This window comes from Manis javanica, chromosome 1 (assembly GCF_040802235.1).
Source record: "Manis javanica isolate MJ-LG chromosome 1, MJ_LKY, whole genome shotgun sequence".
Lineage (NCBI taxonomy): Eukaryota > Metazoa > Chordata > Mammalia > Pholidota > Manidae > Manis > Manis javanica.
Genome location: NC_133156.1, coordinates 17,023,490 through 17,048,468, shown reverse-complemented (window position 1 = coordinate 17,048,468; position 24,979 = coordinate 17,023,490). Strand labels below are relative to the sequence as shown.

The 24,979-nt window shown below is 39.6% G+C and overlaps 2 protein-coding genes across 14 annotated transcripts in view; one reads left to right on the top strand and one right to left on the bottom strand.

Annotated features, from left to right (window-relative positions):
* The first annotated feature begins 49 nt into the window (after positions 1 to 49).
* On the top strand, positions 50 to 24,241 carry ZAR1L (zygote arrest 1 like). 3 transcript variants are annotated; one of them, XM_073229049.1, is made up of 5 exons: positions 56 to 2,295; positions 2,798 to 2,890; positions 4,389 to 4,463; positions 23,598 to 23,686; positions 24,070 to 24,241. In XM_073229049.1, exons 1-4 carry the CDS (start codon positions 1,519 to 1,521, stop codon positions 23,667 to 23,669), a joined length of 1,017 nt encoding a protein of 338 aa, XP_073085150.1. In that variant the 5' UTR covers positions 56 to 1,518; the 3' UTR covers positions 23,670 to 23,686; positions 24,070 to 24,241. The 3 variants fall into 3 exon arrangements, with proteins under 3 accessions (XP_073085152.1, XP_017530150.3, XP_073085150.1); XM_017674661.3 differs by lacking the exons at positions 23,598 to 23,686; positions 24,070 to 24,241 and adding an exon at positions 8,705 to 8,848 and having other exon boundaries at positions 54 to 2,295; XM_073229051.1 differs by lacking the exon at positions 2,798 to 2,890 and having other exon boundaries at positions 50 to 2,295; positions 23,598 to 24,241.
* Positions 14,595 to 24,979, bottom strand: part of FRY (FRY microtubule binding protein) — a 379,810-nt gene continuing 369,425 nt past the window's right edge. For 9 of the 11 annotated variants that reach the window (XM_073228971.1, XM_073228977.1, XM_073228935.1 and 6 more), the window contains 2 exons: positions 22,537 to 22,739; positions 14,595 to 21,951 (listed from right to left, as the gene is read on the bottom strand). In XM_073228971.1, the coding sequence (XP_073085072.1) occupies positions 21,693 to 21,951; positions 22,537 to 22,739 (462 nt within the window). In that variant the 3' untranslated portion in view covers positions 14,595 to 21,692. Of the gene's footprint in view, positions 21,952 to 22,536; positions 22,740 to 24,979 lie in introns of those variants that run through there. The other 2 variants (XM_073228963.1, XM_073228969.1) reach the window with 1 other exon arrangement.

Here is a 24,979-nt window from a genome sequence, read left to right as displayed (position 1 = left end):
CGCTCTCGCGGCACGTCACGCGGTGACGCTTGACGCCGCACGCAGCGTGTGCGGCACCCGGAAGTCGCGCTTTGGCCCGACCGTCTCCGCCTCTGCGGGTGGGAAAGCCAAGCCTTCATTGTGCTGAGTTACAGTCTGTCAGGAACCGCGGAAAGAGGGAATTGGGGCGCTTGCCCTCTTCTCCCTGAGCCTTGCGCTCACAGCGCGCTGCTTGGGGCGGGGGGGCAGCGTCCGATGAATATTCCCCGGCTCCTTCCCGTTCTCTCTGCTTCCGCTCACTTTGGGTGGCCACCTTCCCACCCGGCCTGGGGTCTTGGAAAGGCCCTTCTTCTGACCTTAGGGCGTTAAGTGCTCCAAACTGGGCCCCACTTTAGAAAACCCGAGTGTTCCGTGGTTGTGCACGACTCCCTTGCACTTGCTGCTCTCTATGTGGAGTAGAAGGGGCTGAGATTTGAAGTCAGAAAACTTTTTAGTTTTGGTCCTCCGTTGCTCTTTGGTGGCTTGTTTTCAGGAACCCTGAGCCTGTTTATCCTCTTGAAAATTTGTGAAACCACCTTAACTCTCTCCTGCAATGTTAGGTACTGCCTTTTGCAGGTTTCGAGTGAATTCTGGAGGTGCAGGCTGCTCCTGGGCCTTGCTGCTTCTGGAAAGCATGTAAGCAGTAAACAGCGGAAGCAACCTTACATTAGAAAAAGGAAGGGCTCACTTGGTTTCTTAGGTGTCATTTTAGTTTGATCATAACTCTTAGGGTAGCTGGAAGCCTTACCGCTACAGCTGGCTACCAGAGTTTATGATAGTCCAGGTCTAAACCGCAAAGGAACACAGACTTGCGATCCTTACCTAACATAGCTACCATTTATGGAATCTGCTTTGTGCTTAACAAGCAATATTACATTTACTCTTATAATAACTGAAATTGGTTAGTATTTTCAGGTGGGGAAACTGAATGACCTAGTTAAGAAACCCTCCCGGTAACAAGGCCCAGGTTTCAGTTCATTAAGTCTGAATTTACCCTCTAAATTGGAACAATTTGCTTTTACTCTCCTTTTGAGAGCAGTCCTCGCTAGGAGTGGACTAATGAGAGCCACTAGCATGTCACACAACCCTCTGGAATACATTTTCTCTCACCATATACACTGTCTCCCCTTCCCCAATAACTTGAGGCTCCTTGATGCTGTGGCACTAGAAGCTTTAGATTCATTAAATCTGCCATAGTAGACTTTCTTTCTCACACTCTTGTAATGCAGCTGCTCAAACAATTTGCTAGGTGTATTCAACTTAACGCTTTAAAACAATTTCTAAAATGGCAAGTCACTCTAGAAGTAATTGCTAATTAAAGCATGTGTGCGAATAAGTCAGAAATGAAAAACAGCTTTGAAAAAAAGATTCAGAGAAGTGACTTGAAAAGATAGGAACCAGTAATTAGGAATCAGGTGGCAATTAGACCTCTGTAGGTAGGTAGATCTTCCCTCTTCAATTAGTATAATAGGCAGCAACCCCCATCAGAATCTGAAATAAATGGAGAAGCTGGGGATGAACTTGAACCAGCCTGACCAGGAGGAAGAAGGGGCGAGTGAAGGTGGAAGACAAAACAAACTATACCAGGCTGTTACTCTGCACTTGGGTTTTGGGGAGTGGATGGAGCGCTTTGTCCATGTTCCCTACGGCTTCTACCAGGGCTATGGGAACACAATGCCCTTGGGCCAGCCTGGACTCAATGAACACAAACAGCCAGACTGGAGGCAAAACACCGGTCCCCCCACTTTCCTGGCCAGGCCTGGGCTGTTGGTGCCTGCAAATGCCTCCGACTACTGCATGGACCCTTACAAGAGGGCACAGCTTAAGGCCATTCTCTCCCAGATGAACCCCAGCCTGAGCCTGCGGCTTTGCAAGGCTAACACCAAGGAAGTGGGTGTGCAGGTGAGCCCGCGGGTGGACAAGTCCGTGCAGTGCTCGCTGGGGCCTCGCACCTTGCGCAGCCGCTCCCCTTGGGGCCGTGCAGGCCACAGGGCACCCCTGCCAGCCTGGGGAGTCTACTCGCCAGTGATAGGCCGCAGAGGCTTCATCCGTCTTCGGAAGGATGGGGAAGACGAGGAGAGGAAGATGCTCTCGGGTCCTGCAGAGGCCAGCCCGCAGCAGCCTCCATCACCACCTGCCAAGTCGGAAGGGGACAGCCAGGAGGAACTCACGCAGCATGAGGAGCTGGCGGAGGAAGATGGCTCGAGTCCTCAGAAAAGGAAGAGCAAGCCGGCCCGGGCAGACGCCGCCGATCGGCTCAGGAAACCCTGCTTCCAGGTGAGCCCCTCCCCTCAGCCCTCTGCTAACCTCTCTTTCCTCTTTTCCATTTCTGGGGCAATGAAAAACAAAATTTTCCCTTCTCCCTTTATTTGACGAAGAAGAGAAAGTTCTGAAAACATGTATTTCACATGGTCTCTATATTTTGCAACTTTTTCGTAAAATCGGTGCTAGCTTTAAACTTGGGCAAGCCAAAGTCTGGCAACCACTGGGAATCAGGAGACAAAGAAGGGTTTCAAGTCTGTCACATATGTGATTGGGTTTTTGTTTCGGGAAAATTGTGTTGGTGGCATGGTGGAAAACCGATTGGAAAAATAGGACAGTAGCGAAAAGAACCCCAGAGTAATCCTTGAGAGATGAGACACCAAATTACTGTTGTAACCTCAAAAATAGCTAAGAACAAGGTTAAAGAGGTTTTTTTTTCTTTCTTGTACAAAGTCACAAGGAAAGAAGTATCTTTCCCCTCCCAAGATAGTAAAGGACTTTTTCCCTTTATCTGCAGTTTTTGGAACCAAAATATGGTTATTTTCACTGTAAAGATTGTAAGACCAGATGGGAGAGTGCTTATGTGTGGTGCATTTCTGGAACTAATAAGGTAAGTAAAAGTGAGAGGGCCTGGGGAGGAGGATGGGGCTGGCACAGACGTTACGTGGAGGAACAATTTGCTTTGGAATGGAGCATGAGCAGCATGCTGCCTGGCTCATCTTGGCATTCTCTGCTGGGCACTTAGGAAATACTTGATTTGAACTGAACCAGCTCCTGCGGCTCCTGCACCGTATTCTGGTGTTGGATTTGGTTCGGTAGTTCTGTTGGGTTATTTATTTAGATGAACTCTTATTCTTGTGTATGCTGGGACTGTCTATAATCTTTTTTTTTTTTTAGGTTTATTTGAAACATTTTTAAGTCTTAGCTCTAGGAAATTGTCAGTCTGTCCACAAGGTGGAGCAATAGGAGAAATAATTTATTGTAAAGTTTAGCTTGGAGGGATTTATTGAGGCTTAGAGGGCTTTTCCCCCTTAATTTGAATTAATTGCCAACATACTAAGATTGGGGAAGATTTCACAATCTGCATTCCAGATTTTGCTGATCAGACTGTGTTTACAGACTCTCATTTCCGTACGAGAACCTTAGGCTGAGACTGCAGCTGGGCGGCTTCTGTCTCCTCTCACTGGGCATATGCACTTCATTTTGCAACCATCTACATGTGGCCTATTTCATTAACTTCTACAGCATTTGAATCTGAATTCCCTGTGCTGTCACATTTTAGGTACTGCTTTTCTGGCCAAAGAACTGTGGAAGGAGAGGGCAAGGAAAAATGCTAAGACTTGAATGAAAACTTGGCTTTTTACACAGGCCATTTACTAGACCCTGGAATCAAATAGATTTTTCAACTAAACTGAAGTTGCTTTCCTTCTTTTGCCAGAAGAAAAACAACGGGCTTATTTCAAATACTCTAAGACAGTAGGATACAAAGAATAGGACACAAAACTCATCCTCAAGAAATTAATTCTAGTAGGAGTGATGCAAATAAAATGAATCTGGCGGTATATGCAGTGGCACCCCTCGTACGGATGGTACAGAAGTAACACAGGAGGGAGATGATTGGCTCCTTTGGAAGGAAGGGATCATGATGTGCAAGCAGGATTTTAAAACAGGCCAAATAGGGGAGTTCACTGAGTGAGGCAGGGAGAAAATGCACAAGAAAGGCCTAGTGTATTGGTGGGAAACTACAAGTAATTTGAAGTTCAAGTGGGGAAATATGGAAACAGTAGGAAAAGTAGGGGCTAAGAGAATAGGACAAATGAGAAGATCCAGACTTGATTTGAAGACTTTTACTGTGGTACTTTATGTACATTATTACATAGTTGTTAGAATTATAGAAAACGGAGTCGTGGTATCTTGGTTTTACAGGTAAGGAAGGTGGGTTTCAAAGAGTGAGAAAAAGTGACTGACGACACTAGCAGAACTTGAGACCTCAGGGTAGAGGTTGGGCGAAAGCAAGGTCCAAGGTGAGGGGAGAGACTTCTTAAATTAACAACTGGGAGCCTAGGGTACATATAAACTTATATTAAAAAAGACAAATTTCTCCTTAGGTTTATTTCAAACAACTCTGCTGCAAATGCCACAAGAGTTTTAACCCTTATCGAGTAGAAGCAATCCAATGTCAGGTAAGCACACAGAATACTTAAGTTGTCTCCATACTGTTTCCATTCTTACATATGAAGCTTCTGTGGCAAATGTTAGGATTTGGTAAAATTGTATATTTGTATAGGAGTGTTAGGTTTTCTAAATGTTTCAGTTTTTATAACATTTTAGAAGCAACATTCTATTTTTTCAGGAGGGGAGTGGAAGGGAGGAAAGATTTACTGTTAAGTTGCATTCTATGGTGTGTTTATGTTTGGGGTTTCTGTGTTTTTTTTTTCTTGACCACTGTGTATAGTTTGGGTGTAATAATTCAATAGGTAACCTTTATCAAGCTTTTACTATGTGGTAAACTTTGGGATAGGTGTTCTGTATGCGTTTTCTATAATTTAACTTTTGTAGTAAGTACATGTTATCCCCAAGTTACAGACTAGAAAGCTGAAGTTCAACAAGAAAATAACAAGCAAGGTTACACAGATAGTATTAGAGAAGTGATCAGATTCTACAGTGTCTCTAATGTCTGCAAAGTCACAGAATTAGATGAGATCTTATCTAAAACAACTTGTAGATAGCTTCTCTTTAAGTTTTTCAGAAAAATGTGAGTTGATTTTTCACAATCAAAACTTTTAAAACCTAAATCCCTCACTTAGTTAAACGTATCTCATCTCTTTTATATTCTTTTGAAATAAATGACATTTTAAAAACAAGTCTGATAGTTTATAAATGGTTTATCTTAGGTTTTCTAGCCTGACATTCTCATTAGTGTTTATGTTTAATATAATTACTTATTAAATTGGGTTTGAATATATTTTCTTATACTCCTTTTCTTTTTTCTTGTGTTCACTTGAATTGACTGAAAAAAATCATTTGCCCTCCTCTGCTATCTGGGCAGTTCATTCATTCTTTAGTGTTCTTCCACCCTAGGGATTACAGCACGATTCTTTGATTTACCAAAGTCTACATAAAGCATTAATCTTACCTCTCCTTGACAATGTAGTGACCATCGAACATTCTAACTCCTCATCACTTTATCCTAACTTCTGTGCTGCTGTGGTTGTGTATTTTGATTTTAAACTTTACAAGACATTATTTTATATAATAATTCATCTAGCTTTAGCTACATATTTATCCTTTCTGTTGCTCTTAAGTCCTTTTTGTATCTGCGACCACTTTCCTTTTACCTGAAGAACACATTTTAATATGTCCTGGTGCACGTCTCAAGGTACATATTTTGTCTGGACAGATTTTTTTTTTTTTTTGAGAGGGCATCTCTCATATTTATTGATCAAATGGTTGTTAACAACAATAAAATTCTGTATAGGGGAGTCAATGCTCAATGCACAATCATTAATCCATCTCAAGCCTAATTCTCGTCAGTCTCCAATCTTCTGAAGCATAACGAACAAGTTTACATGGTGAACGAATTCTTACATAGTGAATAAGTTCTTCCATGGTGAACAGTGCAAGGGCAGTCATCACAGAAACTTTTGGTTTTGATCACGCATTATGAACTATAAACAATCAGGTCAAATATGAATATTCGTTTGATTTTTAATCTTGATTTATATGTGGATCCCACATTTCTCCCTTTATTATTATTATTATTTTTATTTTTAATAAAATGCTGAAGTGGTAGGTAGATGCAAGATAAAGGTAGAAAACATAGTTTAGTGTTGTAAGAGAGCAATTGTAGATGATCAGGTGTGTGCCTGTAGACTATGTGCTAATCCGAGCTAGACAAGGGCAATAAAACATCCACGGATGCAGAAGATTTCTCTCAAAACGGGGGGGGGTGAGGTTCTAAGCTTCACCACTGTTGATCCCCAATTTCTCACCTGATGGCCCCCCTGCGACTGTGCCTGTCTTAGGTTGTTCCTCCCTTGAGGAATCTTACCCATCTCTGGCTAACCAGTCATCTTCCGGGGCCATACAGGGAGATGTAAAGTTGGTAAGCGAGAGAAGCCATATTGTTTGAAAAGGTTAGCTTTTTACTTCTTTGCAGATTTATGCCCTGTGGCTTCTATGCCCAGCATTTGTCTTGAGGTATCTTTACCACTTGGAGGAATTATGATCGTTGGTGAATTCTATATGAGGCACGAATTCTATTTAAGGGTTGTAATTAGGAAGGATGGACAGCTTTTTAAAGGATATTTTTGTTAGGTATAGAAATTTTAGGTTGGCAGTATTTTTCTTTCTGCACTTTAAGGATCTGACCTTTATGGAAGTTCTGTGAGTTGGCTATGAGTCTTATTGCAGCTCCTTTGAAGTAATATCTCTTAATCTCTGGTGTTCCCTTTAAGATCTGCTTGCTTTAATGATATTTATCTCTAATTGATTTTCAGCAGTTTTATATTATATGCCTAGTTGCAGGTTCTTTGATTTATCCTGTTCAGGATTCGTAGTGTTCCTTTCATCTGAAGCTTGAAGATTTTTATCACTTTTGGAAAATTAAAGGCAATATCTTTTGAAGTATTACTTCTGCCCTCATTCTCTTTCTTCCAATTACACATCTTAGACCTTTCACCATATCCCTTATGTTTTTCTGCTCTTTCCTGTATCTCCTGTGCTATGTTTCTCTTTGCTTCAGTTTAGATATTATCTACTAAACCATCTTCCATTTTTCTAATTCTTCCCTCAGCTCTTTCCAATCGGCTGTTAAACCCATCCATTGATTTCAGATACTGCATTTTTCAGTGCTAGGATTATATCCTTTAAAAAAAATGACTTTCATTTATCTGCTGGAAATATCATTCTTATTTCTTTGAACATACGAAGCATAATTATTATAAAATCTGTATCAGATACCATGTTAACTTAATCCCGTGTGGCCCTGTCGCTATCCTCTTCATCTTCCTTGGTTTTCAAGTCTTTCGTTCTGTCTCCTTATATACCTTGTTACTTACTTTTGACTGAGTCCTAGACAGTGTATAGGAAAATTACACTGATAATTTGAGGCCTGAGATATTATCTTCTTCCACAGAAGATTTGTTTGCCTCTGGTGGGCAGATACGGGTGCTAACAATGTCAGATCACCACTTTCCAATCAGGGTTAAGATGTTTTGAAGCTGGAATAGAGCATTTGTGAAGGCTGGTCAATTTTTAGTTCATCATTATCCTTAGTGTGTAGCCTTTCAGGGCCCCAGTACAAAACCTGAATTGTTTATCAGGGCTCTTCCATTTTGGCATATTTAAGATTATCCTTCAGCCTTATCAACTTGTCAAACTCATTTTCAACTTCCTACTTTTACCCCACTGAGAACTGGCAGATACCTTTAGAGAGAAAATAGTCCCAAATATCACGTTTAACTCTGTTCATAAATTTCCTTCTCAGTGCTTAGATAATTCTCCAATGCCTTTAGATAGTTCTTCTTTAAAAATTATTCTTTTTAGCTGAGCTTTTCTAGTTGGCCTAAGCAGGAGGCTTGGTCAAAACTACCTAATCCACCATTGCCAGAAACAGAAATCCATTTTGAGATTAAATCTTGATTTTTTTTTTTAAATTTTAAATTTCTTAAAATTGAACCTTTTCTTCTTTATAAGTGTATTGTGAACATTAAATGAATTAATCTGTATAAAGTATTTAGAAAAGTGAATATAGTAAATATCATGTGAATATCATATTTAAGACTCATTTGGAAAATGAAATGCCTGTTTTCATAATATAAAAGGTAAAGCTTGACCCCCTCTGTTTGGCTATGGTCATACACAGAAAAGAGAGCGGCGATTATCAATCTCAAAGATTAGCAAGATTGGGAGGATGGGCCCAGGCAATATCCCAGTCTCCATGGGGTGTGATTTTTATTTATCAGAAGACAGAATGAGATAATGGTTAAAAAAATCAGTGAAAAGTAGGCATGTCCAGAAAGAAAACTTAGCTTCCTCTAGAACCCCACCCCTGCCACCCTCCAGCCCCTAGTTGTGACAACCAAAAATATCTGCAGACAATGCCAAATGTCTGCTGGTGGATAAGATACTGCAGATGGAGAATCACTGGTGCAGTGTGTTTAGATGTGCCAGTCTAGATAATCAAATCATTAAACCCCTTAGTACTCATCCACTGTCCCTCACCCCCACCTGGCTCCAAATGTAAAAACCCAAATGAGTTGTTTGGTATAACTTGGTATCACTTTTGTATAACTAATCATAAGACTGAAAGGAAGATGAAGATACCAGGGATGGGGTGGTAGGAAGAAGTATTTTGAGGATGATTACATTTGAAACATGAATTTGATCACTTAGTGTTGAAACTGTTCCTTATTTTCTAAAGACCTGTTCAAAGTCTCGTTGTTCCTGTCCTCAAAAGAAAAGACACATTGATCTAAGGAGGCCTCATCGACAGGAACTGTGTGGTCGCTGCAAAGACAAGAGATTCTCCTGTGGCAGTATTTACAGCTTTAAATACATTGTGTGACAAACAGTATGACTCGTACAGGACACCCAAGCTCTTCTTGTGACTTACTGTACTGTTCCTCCTCTGCCACTTAGCTCTGACCTGGTATTGAAAATGGATTAAGCTTTTGTACTTTTTGTAGGTTGTATTACAGTTGTACAATGTGAATAGAATAAAGTAAATGCATGTAAAATAGCCCATGCAGTTACATTAATTGGTAATCCTGAGGTAAAAATGTCAATATAGCATTGGGAGATGGTAGACACTGTCACTTTTATGAAGGTAGAAGTGAAGAGGGACAGCAGTCATTCATCTGACACACTTTTATAAGCTGGCTGTTCTAAGCACTAGGAATAGAGATGATCAAGGGGCAAGGTTCTTGCCTTCAAGTAAATGCAATAATTATAGCAGATGCCTAAACAGCACAGTTAGTAGGTGCCTGGTATTGTTTTAATTTATCACAACAGCCACATTAAGTAGGAATCCTTAATACCCCTTCTTAATAGATGAGGAGAGGAAGCCACAGAGAGGTCATAGGAATAGTCAGATTTGAACCCAGGTAGCCTAGGACTTGCTCCATGGCTTTACTACATCGATATTTTTTCTCAGATTCAGATATAGTAAGTGCTGTGATGGAAACAGTAGGCTATGAGAGAGTGACCCTTTTAGATTGGGTGGCTGGGAAGAGGGGACATGAGAATTGAGACCTTCAGTCTGAGGGAATTGGAAGAAAAGATGATTTTGATTCAAGGAGACAGCAAGAGCAAAGGTCCTGAGGAGTGGGACATGTACTTGGCATGTCCCGTGAATAGTAGCCCCTGAAGCTGATGTGGGGCACAGACTGGAGAAGACAGGGTTCAGGCCATACCCACGAAGGGGTTTCAACAAGGCAGCGATGGCATGACATCAGATTCTTACTTTAAAAAACTTGTCACTGTGAGAGAAGACCAGGTAAAATGGAAGGAGGGAGACTATTTAGAAGGTTCGAGAACACATGAGCAGAATGATGGCTTGGACAAGGGTGGTGGCCATGGAGTTGGGGAGAATCACGTCAATTCAAGATAATGTTTGGGAATGTGCCGTACAAGATTGGAAGTGATGATGGAGAGAGAAAATGACTTTTAGATTTCTGCTATGAGCTACGGGGCACATGGAACTGAGCAGTATGACCATTAGGAACATGCTCTGGAGTCAGATTACCTAACTTCAAAACCTCCGTGTGGTACCTAGTTGTATAATTATGGGCAAGTTACAGGTACACCTGAGGGATATTGCAGGTTGGATTCCAGACTGCCACAATAAAGTGAATATTGCAATAAAACAAGTCAAATGAACTGTTTTGTTTCCCAGTACATATAAAAATTAAGTTTACATGTAGTGTATGTACACATAAACACACACACACATACTACAGTCTATGCAATAGCATTATGTCTAAAAAACAGGGCACATACCTTAATTTAAAAATAACATTGCTTAAAACAATGCTAGCCATCATCTGAGCTTTCAGTGAGATCTTTTTGCTGGTAGAGGGGCTTACCTTGGTGTTACTGGCTGCTGACGGAGCAGGGTGGTGGTTCCTGGAAGTTGGGGTGGCAATGGTGATTTCTTTAAGATAACAGTGAAGTTCTCCAGTTTGAAAAAGACAGATGCACCCCTATGTTTATCGCTACACTCTTTACAATAGCCAAGATATGGAAGCAACCTAAATGTCCATCAGTAGATGGATAGATAAAGAAGATGTGGTACATATACACAATGGAATATTATTCAGCCATAAGAAAAAAACAGATCCTACCATTCGCAACAACATGGATGGAGCTAGAGGGTATTATGCTCAGCGAAATAAGCCAGGTGGAGAAGGACAAGTACCAAATGATTTCACTCATATGTGGAGTATAAGAACAAAGGAAAACTGAAGGAACAGAACAGCAGCAGAATCACAGAACCCAAGAATGGGCTAACAATTACCAAAGGGAAAGGGACTGGGGACGATGGGTGGGAAGGGAGGGATAAGAGCAGGGAAAAAGAAAGAGGGCATTACAATTAGCATGTATAGTGCGCGGGGGACACGGGGAGGGCTGTGCAACACAGAAAAGACAGGTAGTGATGTTACAGCATCTTACTACGCAGATGGACAGTGACTGTGAAGGGGTATGTATGGGGGATTTGGTGAAGGGGGGAACCTAGTAAACATAATGTTCTTTCTGTAATTATAGATTAATGATACCAAAAAAATAAAAATAAAAAATAAAAGAAAGTTGTATATTGAAAAAAAAAAGATAACAGTGAAGTTTGCCACAGTGATTGTCCCTTTCATGAGCAATTGCTCTGTAGCATGTGATGCTGTTTGATAGCATTTTACCCACAGAACTCTTTTCAAATTGGAGTCAGTCCTCTCCAACCCTGCTGCTGCTCCATGCACTAAATTTATATAATATTCTAAATCCTCTGTCATCATTTAAACGGTTTTCATCAGGAACAGATTCTATCTCTACCTCTTTGTTTATCCATAAGAAGCAACTCCTCACGCTTACAACTATGATCGTGAGATGCAGCGATTCAGTCCCATCTTCAGGCCCCACTTCTGATTCTAGTTCTCTTCTTGTTCTTTCCATGACATCTGTGGTTACTTCCTCCAACTAAGGCTTTTTTTTGGGGGGGGTATTCATTAAAAATTTTCCTTTTTATTGAAATGTAGTTGACAGAGAATATTACCTTCAGGTATACAACAGTGATTTGAAAATTATGTACATTACAAACTGTTCACCACAGTAAGTGTAGTTACTGTCACCATATAAAGTTCTTATGATATTATTGACTATACTCCCTATGCTGTACTTTCACCCTCATATGACTTATTTTATAATTGGAAGTTTGTACCTCTTTATCCCCTTCGCCTATTTTGCCCATCTCCCTACTCTTCTCCTCCGGCAACCACCAGTTTGTTTTCTTTATGAGTATGTTTTTGTTTTGCTTGCTTCTTGTTCGTCTGTTTTGTTTTTTTAGACTCCACATACAAATGAAATTCTGTGACATTTGTCTTTCTCCATGTGACTTATTTCACTTACCATAAAACCCTCTGTTCATCCATGTTGTTGCAAATGGCAAGACTTCATTTTTCATGGTTGAGTAATAGTCCATTGTATATATGCACCACATCTTCTTAATCCAGTCATCTAGCAATGGACACTTAGGTTGCTTCCATATCCTGGTTATTGTAAATAGTGCTGTAATGAACATAGATGTGTAGGTGTGTCTTTTCAAATTAGTGTTTTTTCTTTTGGTAAACACCCAGAAGTGGAATTACTGGGTTCTGTGGTATGTCTATTTTTAACTTTTTGAGGAATTTCCACACTGTTTTCCATACTGGCTGTACCAGTTTGCGTTCTGACCAACAGTACACAAATGCTCCCTTTTCTCCACATCCTCATCAACATGTCTCATTTCTTGTCTTGTTGATACTAGCCATTCTGACTGGTGTGAGGTGATACCTCACTGTGGTTTTGATTTGCATTTCCCTGGTGATCAGTGACTTGGGGCATCTCTTCATGTGTGTCTTGGCCATGTTTGCCCTCTGTGAAACAATGTCTAGTTAGGTCCTTTGACTATTTCTTAATCAACAATATGTTTTTTTGGTGTTGACTTGAATGAGTTCTTTATATATTTTGGATATTGGCCCTTTATCAGATATATCATTTGCAAATATGTTCTCCTTCACAATAGGTTACCTTTTACTTTTGTTGATGGTTCCTTTGCTGTGCAGAAGCTGTTTATAGTTTGATGTAGTCCTACTTGTTTATTTTTGTTTTTGTTTCCTTCACCTGGTGAGTGAAACATATCCAGAAAAAATTGCTAAGGTTGATATCCAAGAGTTTACTGCCTATGCTTTCTTTTAGGAATTTTTTGGTTTCAGGTCTTACATTTAGCTATTTAATTCTATTTGAGTTTTGAAAAAAATATGGCTTAAGACAGTGGTTTTCTCTTGCATGTAGCTGCCCAGTTTTCCTAACACCATTTATTGAAAAGACTGTCTTTTCCCCACTGTATATTCTTGCCTCCTTTGTCATACATTAATTGGCCATATAAGCTTTATTTATTTATTTCTGGGCTTTCTATTCTGTTTCTTTGATCAATGTATCTCTTTTTGTGCTAGTACCATTCTGTTTTGAATACTGTAGCTTTGTAGTATAGTCTGGAGTCAGGGAGTATGGTGTCTCCAGCTTTGTTTTTCTTAAGATTGCTTTGGTTCTTTGAGCTCTTTTATAGTTCCAAACAAATTTTAGGATTATTTGTCCTAGATCTGTGAACAATGGCATTGGTATTTTGATAGGAATTGCATTGCACCTGTAGATTGCTCTGGATAGTATGGCTATTTTAACAACATTCTTTTAATCCATGAGCATACTTTGTTTACTTATTTGCATCATCTTCAGTTTCTTTCATCAGTGTCATAGTTTTCAGAGCACAGGTCTTTTATCTCCTTGGATAAGTTTATTCCTAGGTATTTTATTGTCTTTGATGCAGTTGTAAATGGGATTGTTTAAATTTTTCTGTCAGCTCATTGTTAGTGTATGAAAATGCAACCAATTTCTGTAAGTTAATTTTTATCCGTGACTGTATTGACTCACTTATTTGTTTTAATAGTTGTTTGGTGGAGACTTTAGTATTTTCCTGCTTCACTTGTGGAAGATTGTGTTTCTGTGAATTTATGTGTTTTACTTACGTTGTCAACTTGGTGGCGTATTATTTTTTTATAGTAATCTCTTACATTCCTTTTTACTAAATTGTGTCCATTGTAACTTCTCTTCTTTCATTTCTGACTTTGAGTTTTCTTTTTTTTTTCCCCCCCTCAGTGAGTCTGGCTAAAGATTCATCAATTTTATTTTAACTTTTCAAAGAACCAGTTCTTAGTTTCTTCGATTTTTCTTTTAGTCTATTTACTTTCTTTCTGCTCTGATCTTTATTATTTCCTTCCTTCTACTAACTTTGGTCTTTGTTCTTCTTTTCTAGTTCCTTTTGGTGTAAGGTTGGATTTTTAAAATTTTTGTAATTAAAAAATTTTTTAGTTTAAAACCTTTTTTGTTTGTTGAAGTACACCTGTATTGCTATAAACTTCCCTCTGAGAATTGCTTTTGCTGCTTCTCACAGATTTTTGAACTGTTGTGTTTCTATTTTCATTAGTCTCCATGTAGTTTTGATTTCCTCACTGATATCTTTTTTGACCCATTGATGATTTAGTAGCATGTTGTTTAGCTTCCACACGTTTTGTATTTTTCCATTTTTTAAAATTGATTTCTACTTTTATATAGTTGTGGTGGGAGTCACAAGCATATGCTTGATATGATTTCAATGTCTTTAATTTGAGATTTGTTTTGTGACCTAATATGTGATCTATCCTGGAGTATGTTCCCTGTGTACTTGAGAAGAATTTATATTCTCCTGTTTTGGGATGAAATTTTTTTTTATATATTTGCTGATTGTATCTGGTCTAATGTGTCATTCAAAGCTAGTGTTTCCTTGCTGATTTTCAGGCTGGATGATCTGTCCCTTGACGTGAGTGGGGTTTTAAAGGCTCCCACTATTACTCTATTACTGTCAACTTCTCCCTTTGTATCTGCTAGTATTTGCTCTTTAGGTGCGCCTATTTTGGGTGCATAGATATTTATAACTTCTTTCTTCTTGTCAGACTGATCCCTTTATCATTAATAATGCCTTTTCTTTGTCTCAAAGTCTGTTTTGTCTGATGGAAGTGTTGCTACTCCCATTTTCTTTTTTTTTCTTTTTTGCTTTTATTTGCATGGAATATCTTTTTCAATCCCTTCAGTTTCATTTTGTGATGTCGTTAGGTCTGCAGTAAGTGTCTTGTAGGCAGTATATAGATGAGCGTTGTTTCTTTACTCATTCAGCCACACTGTGTCTTCTGATTGGAGCATTTAGTCTATTTACATCTGAAGTAATTATAGATAGGTAGATATTTTATTGCCATTTTGTTGTTTTCTGGTAGTTTTTATAGTTCTTCTGTGCTGTCTCTTGCTCTTCCTTTGTGAGTTAATGACTTTTTAGTGCTATGCTGATTCCTTTCTCTATATTTTTGTGTATGTTATAGGTTTGTGGTTACCATTAGGTCATATGTAGCATTCTGTATATACAGCAGTCTATATTAGCTTGATGGGCACTTAAGTTCAAACATATTCTTAAAGTACTACTTTTTTATTTTCTCCTCCACTTTTCATGCATATGACATCATAATTTACATATTTTCGTGTCTTTCTTCACTAATTTTTGTGTATAATTGATTTTACTACTTGTGTCTTTTGAGCTCCACATTTTTTAATCTCTTCAACTGTGAACGATAACCTGGCTGGGTAGCATATTCTTGGTTATGGATTTTAACCTTACAGCACTTTGAAAATTCATGCCACTTCCTTCTGTCAAGTTTCTGCTGAAAAATCTGCTGATAGCCTTATAGGGTTTCTCTTGTAGGTAATGGTCTGCCTTTCTCTTACTGTTTTTAAGGTTCTCTATTATCTTTCCCATTTTAATTACTATATGACTTGGTGTGGGCTTCCTTGGCTTTGTTTTGTTAGTGGCTCTCTAGTGCTTCCAGGACCTGGGTGTCCATTTCTTTCCCCAGGTTGGCAAAATTTCCATCTATTATTACTTCAAATAGGCTCTCTGACCCTTTATCTCATCTCCTTCGGGGCCCCTTTTATGCAAATGTTGTTTCATTTGAAGTTGTCACAGAGATCTTTTAGCATCTTCTCATTAAAAAAAGCCTTTCTGTTTGTTCATTTTGGGTACTTTCCACTACCCTGTCTCCCAGATCACTGATCTGTTCTTCCGTAGCCTCTAATTTGCTATTGATCCCTTCTCTTGTATTTTTCATTTCAGTTATTGTATTCTTCAGCTTTGACTAGTTCATTTTTTCTGCCTCTTTGTGGAAGTCCTCCCAGAGTTCATCTATTATTCTGTCCAGTACAGTGAGCATGTGTATGACCAGGACTTTGAATTCTTTATCAGGTAGATGATCTCTGTTTCATTTGGAATTTCTCGTGGTGCTTTGTTCTTTTGTTTGGAACATTTTCATCTGTCTCCTCATTTTTTCAGGTTCTCTGTTTTTGTTTCTATGTATTAGATAAATCAACTATGCTGGCTGGTCTTGAAAGCAGTAGCTTTATGTAGCAGGTGTCCTTTGGTGGCCAGAAGCACAAAGTCCTCTGCTCACCAGAGCTCCAGGGGTGTCTCCTGTGTGGGTTGTGTGCACCCTTGTGTGCACACAGGGAACTTCTTGAGCTGGTGTCAGCTACACACTGGGCCTTCTGAAGTGGTGTCTCGACCCTGCTCTTGTATGCACTATTAGTGTAGGCCTGGAACATAAGCAATGGCACTCACTAGTACCTCTGGTCTCAGAAAGAGTTCTGCAGTTTCCCTGCCATTTGGGTGGCACTCTAGATTAGTAAATCAGCCTCCTTCACTTATAGTCTAGATGCTCTTTAAACCATTCTTTTTTCCCTGTGCTCCAGGGTGGCTCTGAGTGCAGGTCCCTTTGTGATATCCTGCCTTACTGCAGGTTTCTCTCTGCATTGGTGCTAGGGTTCCTATCATCACCAGGACCCTATCTCTCCTACCTTTTTAAAATGTGGTCTACCTTTTGAATGTCACCCAGCACTCAGTTCTTCTTCAGGAGGAATTGCTCTGTATGTTGGCTAGATTTGGTGTATACATGGGAGGAAGTGAGTATAGGCTCTTTTTACACCACCATCTTGGACCGCCCCCACGTCCATTTATGCTTAGAGGAATTATTAATAGGTAGGTAATTATGGCCATTTTGTTCATTGTTTTCTGGTTGTGTTTTGCCATTCTTCTCTAGAACTTTTCCTTTCTTTTGCTCTCTTCACTTATGATTTGATGGCTTTCTTTAGTGTCATGATTAGATTACTTTATCTTTATTTTTTCTATCTCTATTAAAGGTTTTTGATTTGTGCTTACCATGAGGTTCATATAGAGCATTCTATGTATATGTCAGTCTCTTATTCTCCTCTCCATGTTTTGTGTGTATATATATTTTTTGTTTGTTTGTTTGTTTGTTTTTCTTTTTTTAATAAAGTATCATTGATACACAATCTTATGAAGGTTTCACATGAGCAACATTGTGGTTACTACATTCATCCATATTATCAAGTCCCCCTCACATACCCCATTGCAGTCACTGTCCATCAGCATAGTAAGATGCTATAGAGTCACTACTTGTCTTCTCTGCTCAACACAGTATTTTCAAGATTCATCTGCAGTGTAGCATGAGTCAGAATTTCTTTCCTTTTTATGGCTAAATAATATTCATTGTATGACCACATTTTATCCGTCTGTTCATCTGTTGATGTACACTTGAGTTGTTTCCACATTTTGGCTGTTGAGGTAATACTGCTATAAACATGCTTGTACAGTTATCAATTTGAATTCTTATTAACTCATGATTGATATTTCATTTAATCTATAGATCAGTTCTGGAGAACTGACATCTTTAATATATCAAGTGTCCTTACTTAGGTCTTTTTTAATGTCTTTCAGTAAAGTGTAATGATTTTCTTATACAGGTCTTTCATACCTTTTGTCAGTTTGATTCCCAGGTACCTTGTGGCTTTTGTAAATGGTGTCTTGTTTTAAATTATGTCTTCTAATTATTTGTTGCTTGTGTATGTATAGAAACAATTGATTTTTTCACTTGTGTATATATTTTTATTTTGTGTATTCCTTGACTAATTTTTATGTATAAAATTGATTTCACTACTTTTGTCTTTAGATATCATACCAGCTTCAAAAGTGATTGACATACTACTTTTATTGTGTTTGCTCTTACCAATGAAATATTTTTCTTTAATAATTTTCTTTGAATTGTGCATCTTCTTTTCCATTTAATGAAACTCCTTTAACATTTCTCGTAAGGCAAATTTAGTGCTGATAAAGTCCTTTAACTTGTGTTTATCTGGGAAGCTCTTTATCTCTCCTTCAATTCTTATTGATAACCTTGATGGGTAGAATATTCTTGGTTGTACATTTTTTTCTTTTCCTTACTTTGAATACATCATGCCACTCCCTTCTGGCCTGTAAAGTTTCTGCTGAAAAAGCTGAGAGCCTTATGGGGTTTCCCTTGTATGTAACTAGTTATTTTTCTCTTGCTGCTTTGAAGATTTTTCTTTATCTTTAATCTTTGACATTTTCGTACTTTGTGTGTCAAGGTGGACTTTCTTGGGTTCATCTTGTTTGGCATTCTCTGTGTATCCTGGGCCTGGATGTCTGTGTCCTTCTCCAGGTTAGGGTGGTTTTCAGCTGTTATTTTTTTCAAATAAGGTTTCTGCTCCTTTTTCTTTCTCTTTGGACTTATATTATGAATACTGCACCTCTTAACCTTTCCTTTTTAAATATTCTTTTTTCTTTGTACTGTTTAGTTTGGTTGCTTTCCATTATCCTGTCTTTCAGATTGCTAATCAGTTTTTCTACATTCTTTAATCTATTGACTCCCTTTAGTGTATTTTTCATTTCAGTTACTGTACTCTTCAGCTCTGACTGGTTCTTTATATTTTCTATCATTTTGTTGATGTTCTGAGTCCATCAGCTCTTCTGCCTGGGGTCTGGTGAGTATCTTTATGACCATCACTTTGAATTCTTTTTCAGGTAGATGTCTCATCTCGATTTTGTTTAGCCATTTTTTGTCTTTTGGTGTGTGTATGTCCGGGACATATTTCTCTGCCTGCTCATTTTGTCTGGTTCTGTGTGCTAGGTAGATCAGCTATGTCTCTTGAAAGCAGTGGCCTCACGCAGTGGACACCCCATGGTGCCCAGCGACGCAATGCCTCTTGGTCACCAGAATCAGGTGCCTCTGGGGGTGTCCCCTGTATAGTCTTCTTGTGCATCTGGACCACAGTTGTTGGCAGAGGGCTGGTGGGAGAGGCTGGCTGTTCACTAGGCTGTCGGCAGCGGCCAGCATCACTATTACATCAGGTTGCAAGGCTCTCTCGCAGTGTGGTTGGCTGGAATACTTGGCTTCAGCCCCTGCAGTTGTGCTGGTGGGTGGGGCCTGCCCTCTGCCTGGTTGTCAGGAGTGGCTAAACTATTGTGGGCACACTGGTGGAGAGGGCTTATTCATGGCATGGCTACTTTAGAGGCTCAGCTGTGTCTACTGCCTGTATACGCTGCATCTTCTCAAGGTAGGAGTTAATCTGGAGGGGTAGCATCCTGACTGAGGCTGTCTGCACACTGGGATGGTTCAGTAGGCATCCTGAATGGGTGCCTGATGGGTCAGGCAGCTTGGTAGGACGAGTCCACAGGGGAATGCCAGGGCAAGGTGAATGGTGCTGGCAGGTTAGAAAGTGTCAGAACTGGTTCCCACAAGTGTCTGGCCAGCTAGGCTGAAGGAGGCCAAGAAAAGTGGTACCTGTCAGCCTCTCCTCCCCCAGAGAAAACTCCTTCAAATCCCCTCCCTCTGGTATACATCCCAAAATCAGTTGATAAATCTCCTTTACTTGTAACCCAGGTGCATCCCAAACCGCTGCTTCTGTGTTAGGTCTCAGACTGATTGACACAGCACGCTAGCCATCCAAAAGCAGAGGCTTTGCCCCTCTGCACCTTGCTCCTCCCCCTTGTGGGCTGGAGGTGGGGAGGGGCTTGGATCCTAACTGTGGCTCTGCCCCCGAGCCCTTCTCAGTGCAGTCTTTTCTTCGTTTTTAGTTATGGAAGTTCTGCTCTGTCTTCAAGTAGTTTTCTGAGTGAGTAGCTGCTGCCTTGGTGTGTGTGTAGGAGGCGGTTGCTTCTCGAACCTCCTTTCTGCCATCTTCCCAGAATCTCCCATGAAATCCTCCTTTTTAAAGAATAAGTAATCCATCATGGTGCTTCTTTGCTGGGTTCCAGTGCATGGCAGAAAAATTCAACCATGACTAGTCAGCCCTTTCCACTGTGGGTCCCAGCAGAACTCTGACAGTTGTTTGATGTTAACCACAGACACCTACATCTTATGATATTTTCAGACAGACTGTGGTTCAGGTGTTTCCTACAAATCATCTTTCGTGTAAGTTGAAAAAATCATAAGAGGAATATGTTGACAGCAATATCCAGAAAGTTTTTAAAGTAAGTTACTCGTTGTTATCTGTGGCAACAAATAAATCCTGGGTCAGACTCCCTGTGTCTGGATACTTCTAGAAAATGACTACTTATGATGTAGTTGTTGTATGTTGGGAAAGCAAGCTATATTTGTCAGTCTAAATAAATATGAGTGGGAAGACAGTAGAAGTTAGATTGTGTGTCTGTTTCTCGAGTGGGGTGGAAGATAGATGGGTGGTAGTGACAGAATTAAAACCCCTTTTTCCTGCTCATTGTAGTCTGTTTCACAATTTTAAGGATGACAACTTACTTATAGGCTGTGGAGAGGTGGAGCTTTCAGTCTTCTGGCTTCTCTCTTTAGTTGAAATTGACGTTCTTTTTTTGTTGTCCTCTTCCAGAGAGGTTGCAGATCCCTCCTGCTTCACAGGGTCAGGTGCTTGGTGCAGAGCCCTAACAGGCACCATTCATGGAACAGACATGAATGGTGCCCCTACGGGTTGTCACTGTGGCAACCCACATGACACAAAAAAAGGTGTGTCAAAGGCAAAAGCTTCATTAACCAGAAAGAAAATCCATGGTCAATACGTGTTTTGTCTTTTTTTTTAGTCTAAGGGAAGTTCTGAACAGAGTATCAACCAAGATTACATCACAAAAACTTTAAATGTATTTACAGAGTGAATAAGTTACATAGATAAACTCTGAATATGTTTTTCTGATGTGCAACAGGTTTACATGCACACATCCAACACTTGACAGCCTTAAGTTTATGGAGAAAACTTAAGAATGGCCATTTACATATATATTACAAATAAAATACAACATTTCTTAAGGAAAAAAGTGACAACTCATATTTTACCTTGATGATTCTACTTCTGGCTATCCAAGTGGGTATTAAAATATTCATGCATGACAGGTGACAAGACTTGATTAATAATGTGAATGTCTTTTAACTTTTTTCTACAAAATGGCAAAGTTGGTTAAAATTAACACTTATCCTTCTGTAGTATAAATATGCTCATAAAAGGAACCTTCTAGTAAAAAGCAGCCAAGATCCTTAAAAAAAAAGTCTCTGGACCATTTTTGGTGCTAGAGTCCTAATCACAGACCCCTGCAAAGAGGTCTTAGGGCTTTCAGAAACAGTAGCCTAGCAACATAAGGAAGGTACTTCATAGCAGCTCATTTTAGGTACAGTAATCATATTCAAATTACAGTGTACATTAAATTGTCCATTTATAATTCCCTTTTCATGTTTACAGGCTGTCAGCTTTTGACCATCTTATAATTTTCAGTGGCCAGCTTCATGCTGCCTGCTCCTTCCTTAGCCCACCAAAAAGAGGAAAAAACAAAAAAAGGGAAAGAATGTACAAGTTCTAGAATATAAAATTTTTTTAGTGAAGAAACATTGCACTTTTGCCAATCTAAAATTATTTCTAGAAAGGAAGGTATTGTTCAGTGTAGTCAGCTTTGGTATGCAAAGGAAGTCACTTCTTCAGTAGTGAGTTGCATTTGCTCAGTAAAATGATAACACATTTGTGCCACACAGCATGATGGGCGGTGGAGTCTGTCCCAGAATATTCTCGGCTACCTTGCTTCTTAGAATATCGCTACACATGGGAAGTTCTGCCATCTTCTTTAGAAAAAGTCCTACAGGTAACGAGAGGGAGGACAGTTTGACCAAGTCTTCTGAAGGCTGAGAAGACACTGAATGACGTCACTCCAGCATGACAGCACCCCCAGCTTGGGACCCATGGGGGATGGGAGGCTCCTGTCAGAGACTAGTGCCAGAGGCGCTGGAGTCTGGAACATAAGCAGCGAGGACCCGGTAGCTCTGGGCCCTGCGAATCATGTCCCGGATCTCCATGTTCAGCTCCATCAGCTTCGTGCAGATTTCGGTCAGGCTCTGATTAGACCCCACCAGTGCGTAAGTGCCTGTTTGCCCTAGAGTTTGGTGACGGAAATAAATATTCAGTAGTGTCTGGACCTCATCATCAGAACTGCTTCCAAAGATATCATTGGGCCACAAACTTCTGCAGTCAGAAAATAATGGCATACATTAGAGATTATGAGTCTGTTAGTATAAGATAACTCTTTTAAAAAAAATATCTTTGAGATATATAATTTACATTCTATGTAATCCGGTCTAAAGTATACAATTTAATATTCAGCGAACAAACATCAAAATCAATAATACTCAATATTCTAAAATTGATGATGGTGATGGAAATATCTAAAGTATCAAAATATCAGATGGAACATGATAATCTTAAAACATTGATGTTATTACTATAGCTCTCTGGTTCCAATGACTGTGAATATACCATCAACACATAGGGGGAAAAACCCCAAAAGGATATTAGTTTTCAAATTATGTTGGGGTATATTTTGAAGTGTCTCAATACTATAGGGATGACAAATTACTAGAACCAGTACAAATACTTTAACATTTAAGTTCAAAAATCCAATGTTTCTGTCATGAGAATGGTAAATATCTGAGGCAGACGTATATAAAATGTCTAGCTATTCATGCTATAGTGAGTCAGTCCCCAACCACATGCAAAGTCAAAATCAGGCATGCATCTCCTTTAACCATCTAAAAGAAATAGTAGAGCCACCTGCATTCCCTGATTTGCCATAAAGCCTTGCCAAGTTCGTTGTTCTTCAAGCACTCCAGCACGGACTGGATGGCCGCTTCAGTGGACGTGAAGGTTGGCTCAGACCACGCGCCCTCTGTATACAGAGGGTCAGCTGCAATGGCCGCCGTGGCCTCCTTCAGGTTTTTCTTTAAGTCACTCAGCTCCCTGGACATATTTAGCAGCTGTTAAGAAAATTTTATTTTTGTCATATTTAGTTGCAGGCTGGATTATACGTGTCCAAAGGAAAACAATTTGATTCGATGAGGTCTGGTTAAGCATGAGCTTAATAGGTCAGTTGAGACAACTGAAACTGTGCTACATGGTATGTATAGAGGGCTGTATGCACTGAATAACTTTATGTATCAACAGCTGGGATGCTCTTGTATAAAAGATTAAGACTTCCTTTAAAATGTTTTCTATTTAAGTAGAAAGGCATCACAGGTAAAATGCGCAAGAGAACAGGCTTGGGAGCTGCGTAGAGCTGGGTTCACATGCCAATTCTGCAGTGTCCTAGGGACTATAGTCAAGCAAATACACTTTCATGGGCCTCACTTTTCTCGTCTGAGGCTAAAGATCTTCCCTACCTCATAGGTTGTTTTAAAGATGAAATGAGATAAAGTACATAAAATGCTTAGTACAGCTTGGCACATAAATGCTCAAAATATAATCATGAACATGGACCCTGTTGAAAAATAAATTTTTCTCACTATTTCTATGCCATGGGAAAACGTTAAAGACATAATTTTAAAGAAGAGGAAAAACCTCAGTGTTAATAGGCGTGTTCATGGTAAGAGACCTTTCCCTCCAAAATTACCGGAACCCAAAGTGCCAGAGTGTGTTACAAAGTAAATCATAAGAAAAAAATCTGTGTCCCTTTTTAGTGCCCCAGGATGTACTATGGAAGTCAACTGTGTTGCAATTTGATCTCAAGAGCATTTTAAAAACATTTAAAGGGGTATTTCCTTTGTGATGTAAGCTGATGGTGCTCATTTTTTTTGAAAGCTGATTTTCCCATCATCTTCACATTTCTTTGTTCCCAGCTTTGCTCACTGTACAACTTACAGAGCAGGAACCCTCAAGGGCTGTTTGTCTTCACTCAGATGCCTGTTTAATACAACTACCTATTCAGGTACGAGGCTTAAAATTTACTGAGGTAATCCTTTTAAATAAGATACTAGAGTATCTTATATATATAACTTTTGATTGAAAGCGAATTTCTCCTTATTTTAAATCTAGGTAAGTTTTAAATACCATGTGTGTGTCTAGTATTTAAAACTTACCTAGATTTAAAATAAGGAGAAATTCATTTCAAATTTACTTGATAATTTTATTATCATGATATATGATATGTATCATATGAATCATACATACCATACAATAATACATATTACATATAATATGTATCTATACACATGATATTTAACACAATGTACTAAAGTGAAACTTGAATCGCTTTTTTAATATGGAAAATCACTTGCGAGGTTACATTTGCATATCCTCTTTTTTTTTTAGCACAAATGGACTCTAAGGATCCTGCTAATAGTTGCTAGAAGAATAAAAGCAACTTTTTTCTTGACAACATGGTAAATAACAGGTAACAACTGTCTTTTACCTGTTAATTTCTAAATCTTTGGAGAACTGGTTTCTGAAGCTCTTCATAAAGATGTGTGACTCTTGCCTCCCTTGAAACTGGCATTTGAAAGTATAAAAACTACACACCTTTTCCCAAACTGAGTAATAAATATGGTAACATAGTTGTCATTCTGTCCCCTCCTCCTCTTCCATGTGGCATCCTCGGCTCCATCATCACCCCACTCCTCAGGGTAGGATGTTTCATGGACTCTTGGCTGTTCACCGACAATTACCACTTATGCACCTTTATCTCTCCTCTGATCTCAGATCCTCATATTTAACTTCCTGCAAGAGGCCTAAACCTGGGCGTGGTCATGTAGGTGGACCCGGTCACTGACTGGCTGGCGGAAGGCTTGATGGGACGCACAACTGCTGCAGTCTGCTTTTTCAATGCCTGTCTCAGCTGTATCACCACTGGGGCCCTGCTTCATCTGATAACCTTTCTCCCCTTTCCTACTCCTCTCCAGAGACTGACTTCTCTCCTAGTTCAAGCTCTCATCTCCCACCTGTGCTGTCTTAGCAGACTCATGACTGATCTCGTTGTCTCCAGTCTAGCTGTCATCAAATCCACCCTCTGCATCCCTGCAACAGAGGTCTCCCAACATCTTCCATGACCTCAGCCTAACCTGTCCCTCCTGTCTTCTCCCATCACCCCCCTTTTGGTCTGCATGTTGTATTCTAGCGACACTAAGTGCTTGGACCCGTAGTTTCCTTCTCTTACTATGCACTGTGTTCATGTCCGTGCTGTTTCTTCTTGCTGGAAGGCTCCTCCTTAGCCCTGACCCCTCCT

Coding starts and splice junctions, on each gene's coding strand:
- ZAR1L (XM_017674661.3), top strand. CDS start 1,519: ATGGAGAAGCTGGGGATGAACTTGAACCAGCCTGACCAGGAGGAAGAA. Junction 2,296..2,797: donor TCAGGAAACCCTGCTTCCAG/GTGAGCCCCTCC, acceptor CTTTATCTGCAG/TTTTTGGAACCAAAATATGG. Junction 2,891..4,388: donor GCATTTCTGGAACTAATAAG/GTAAGTAAAAGT, acceptor ATTTCTCCTTAG/GTTTATTTCAAACAACTCTG.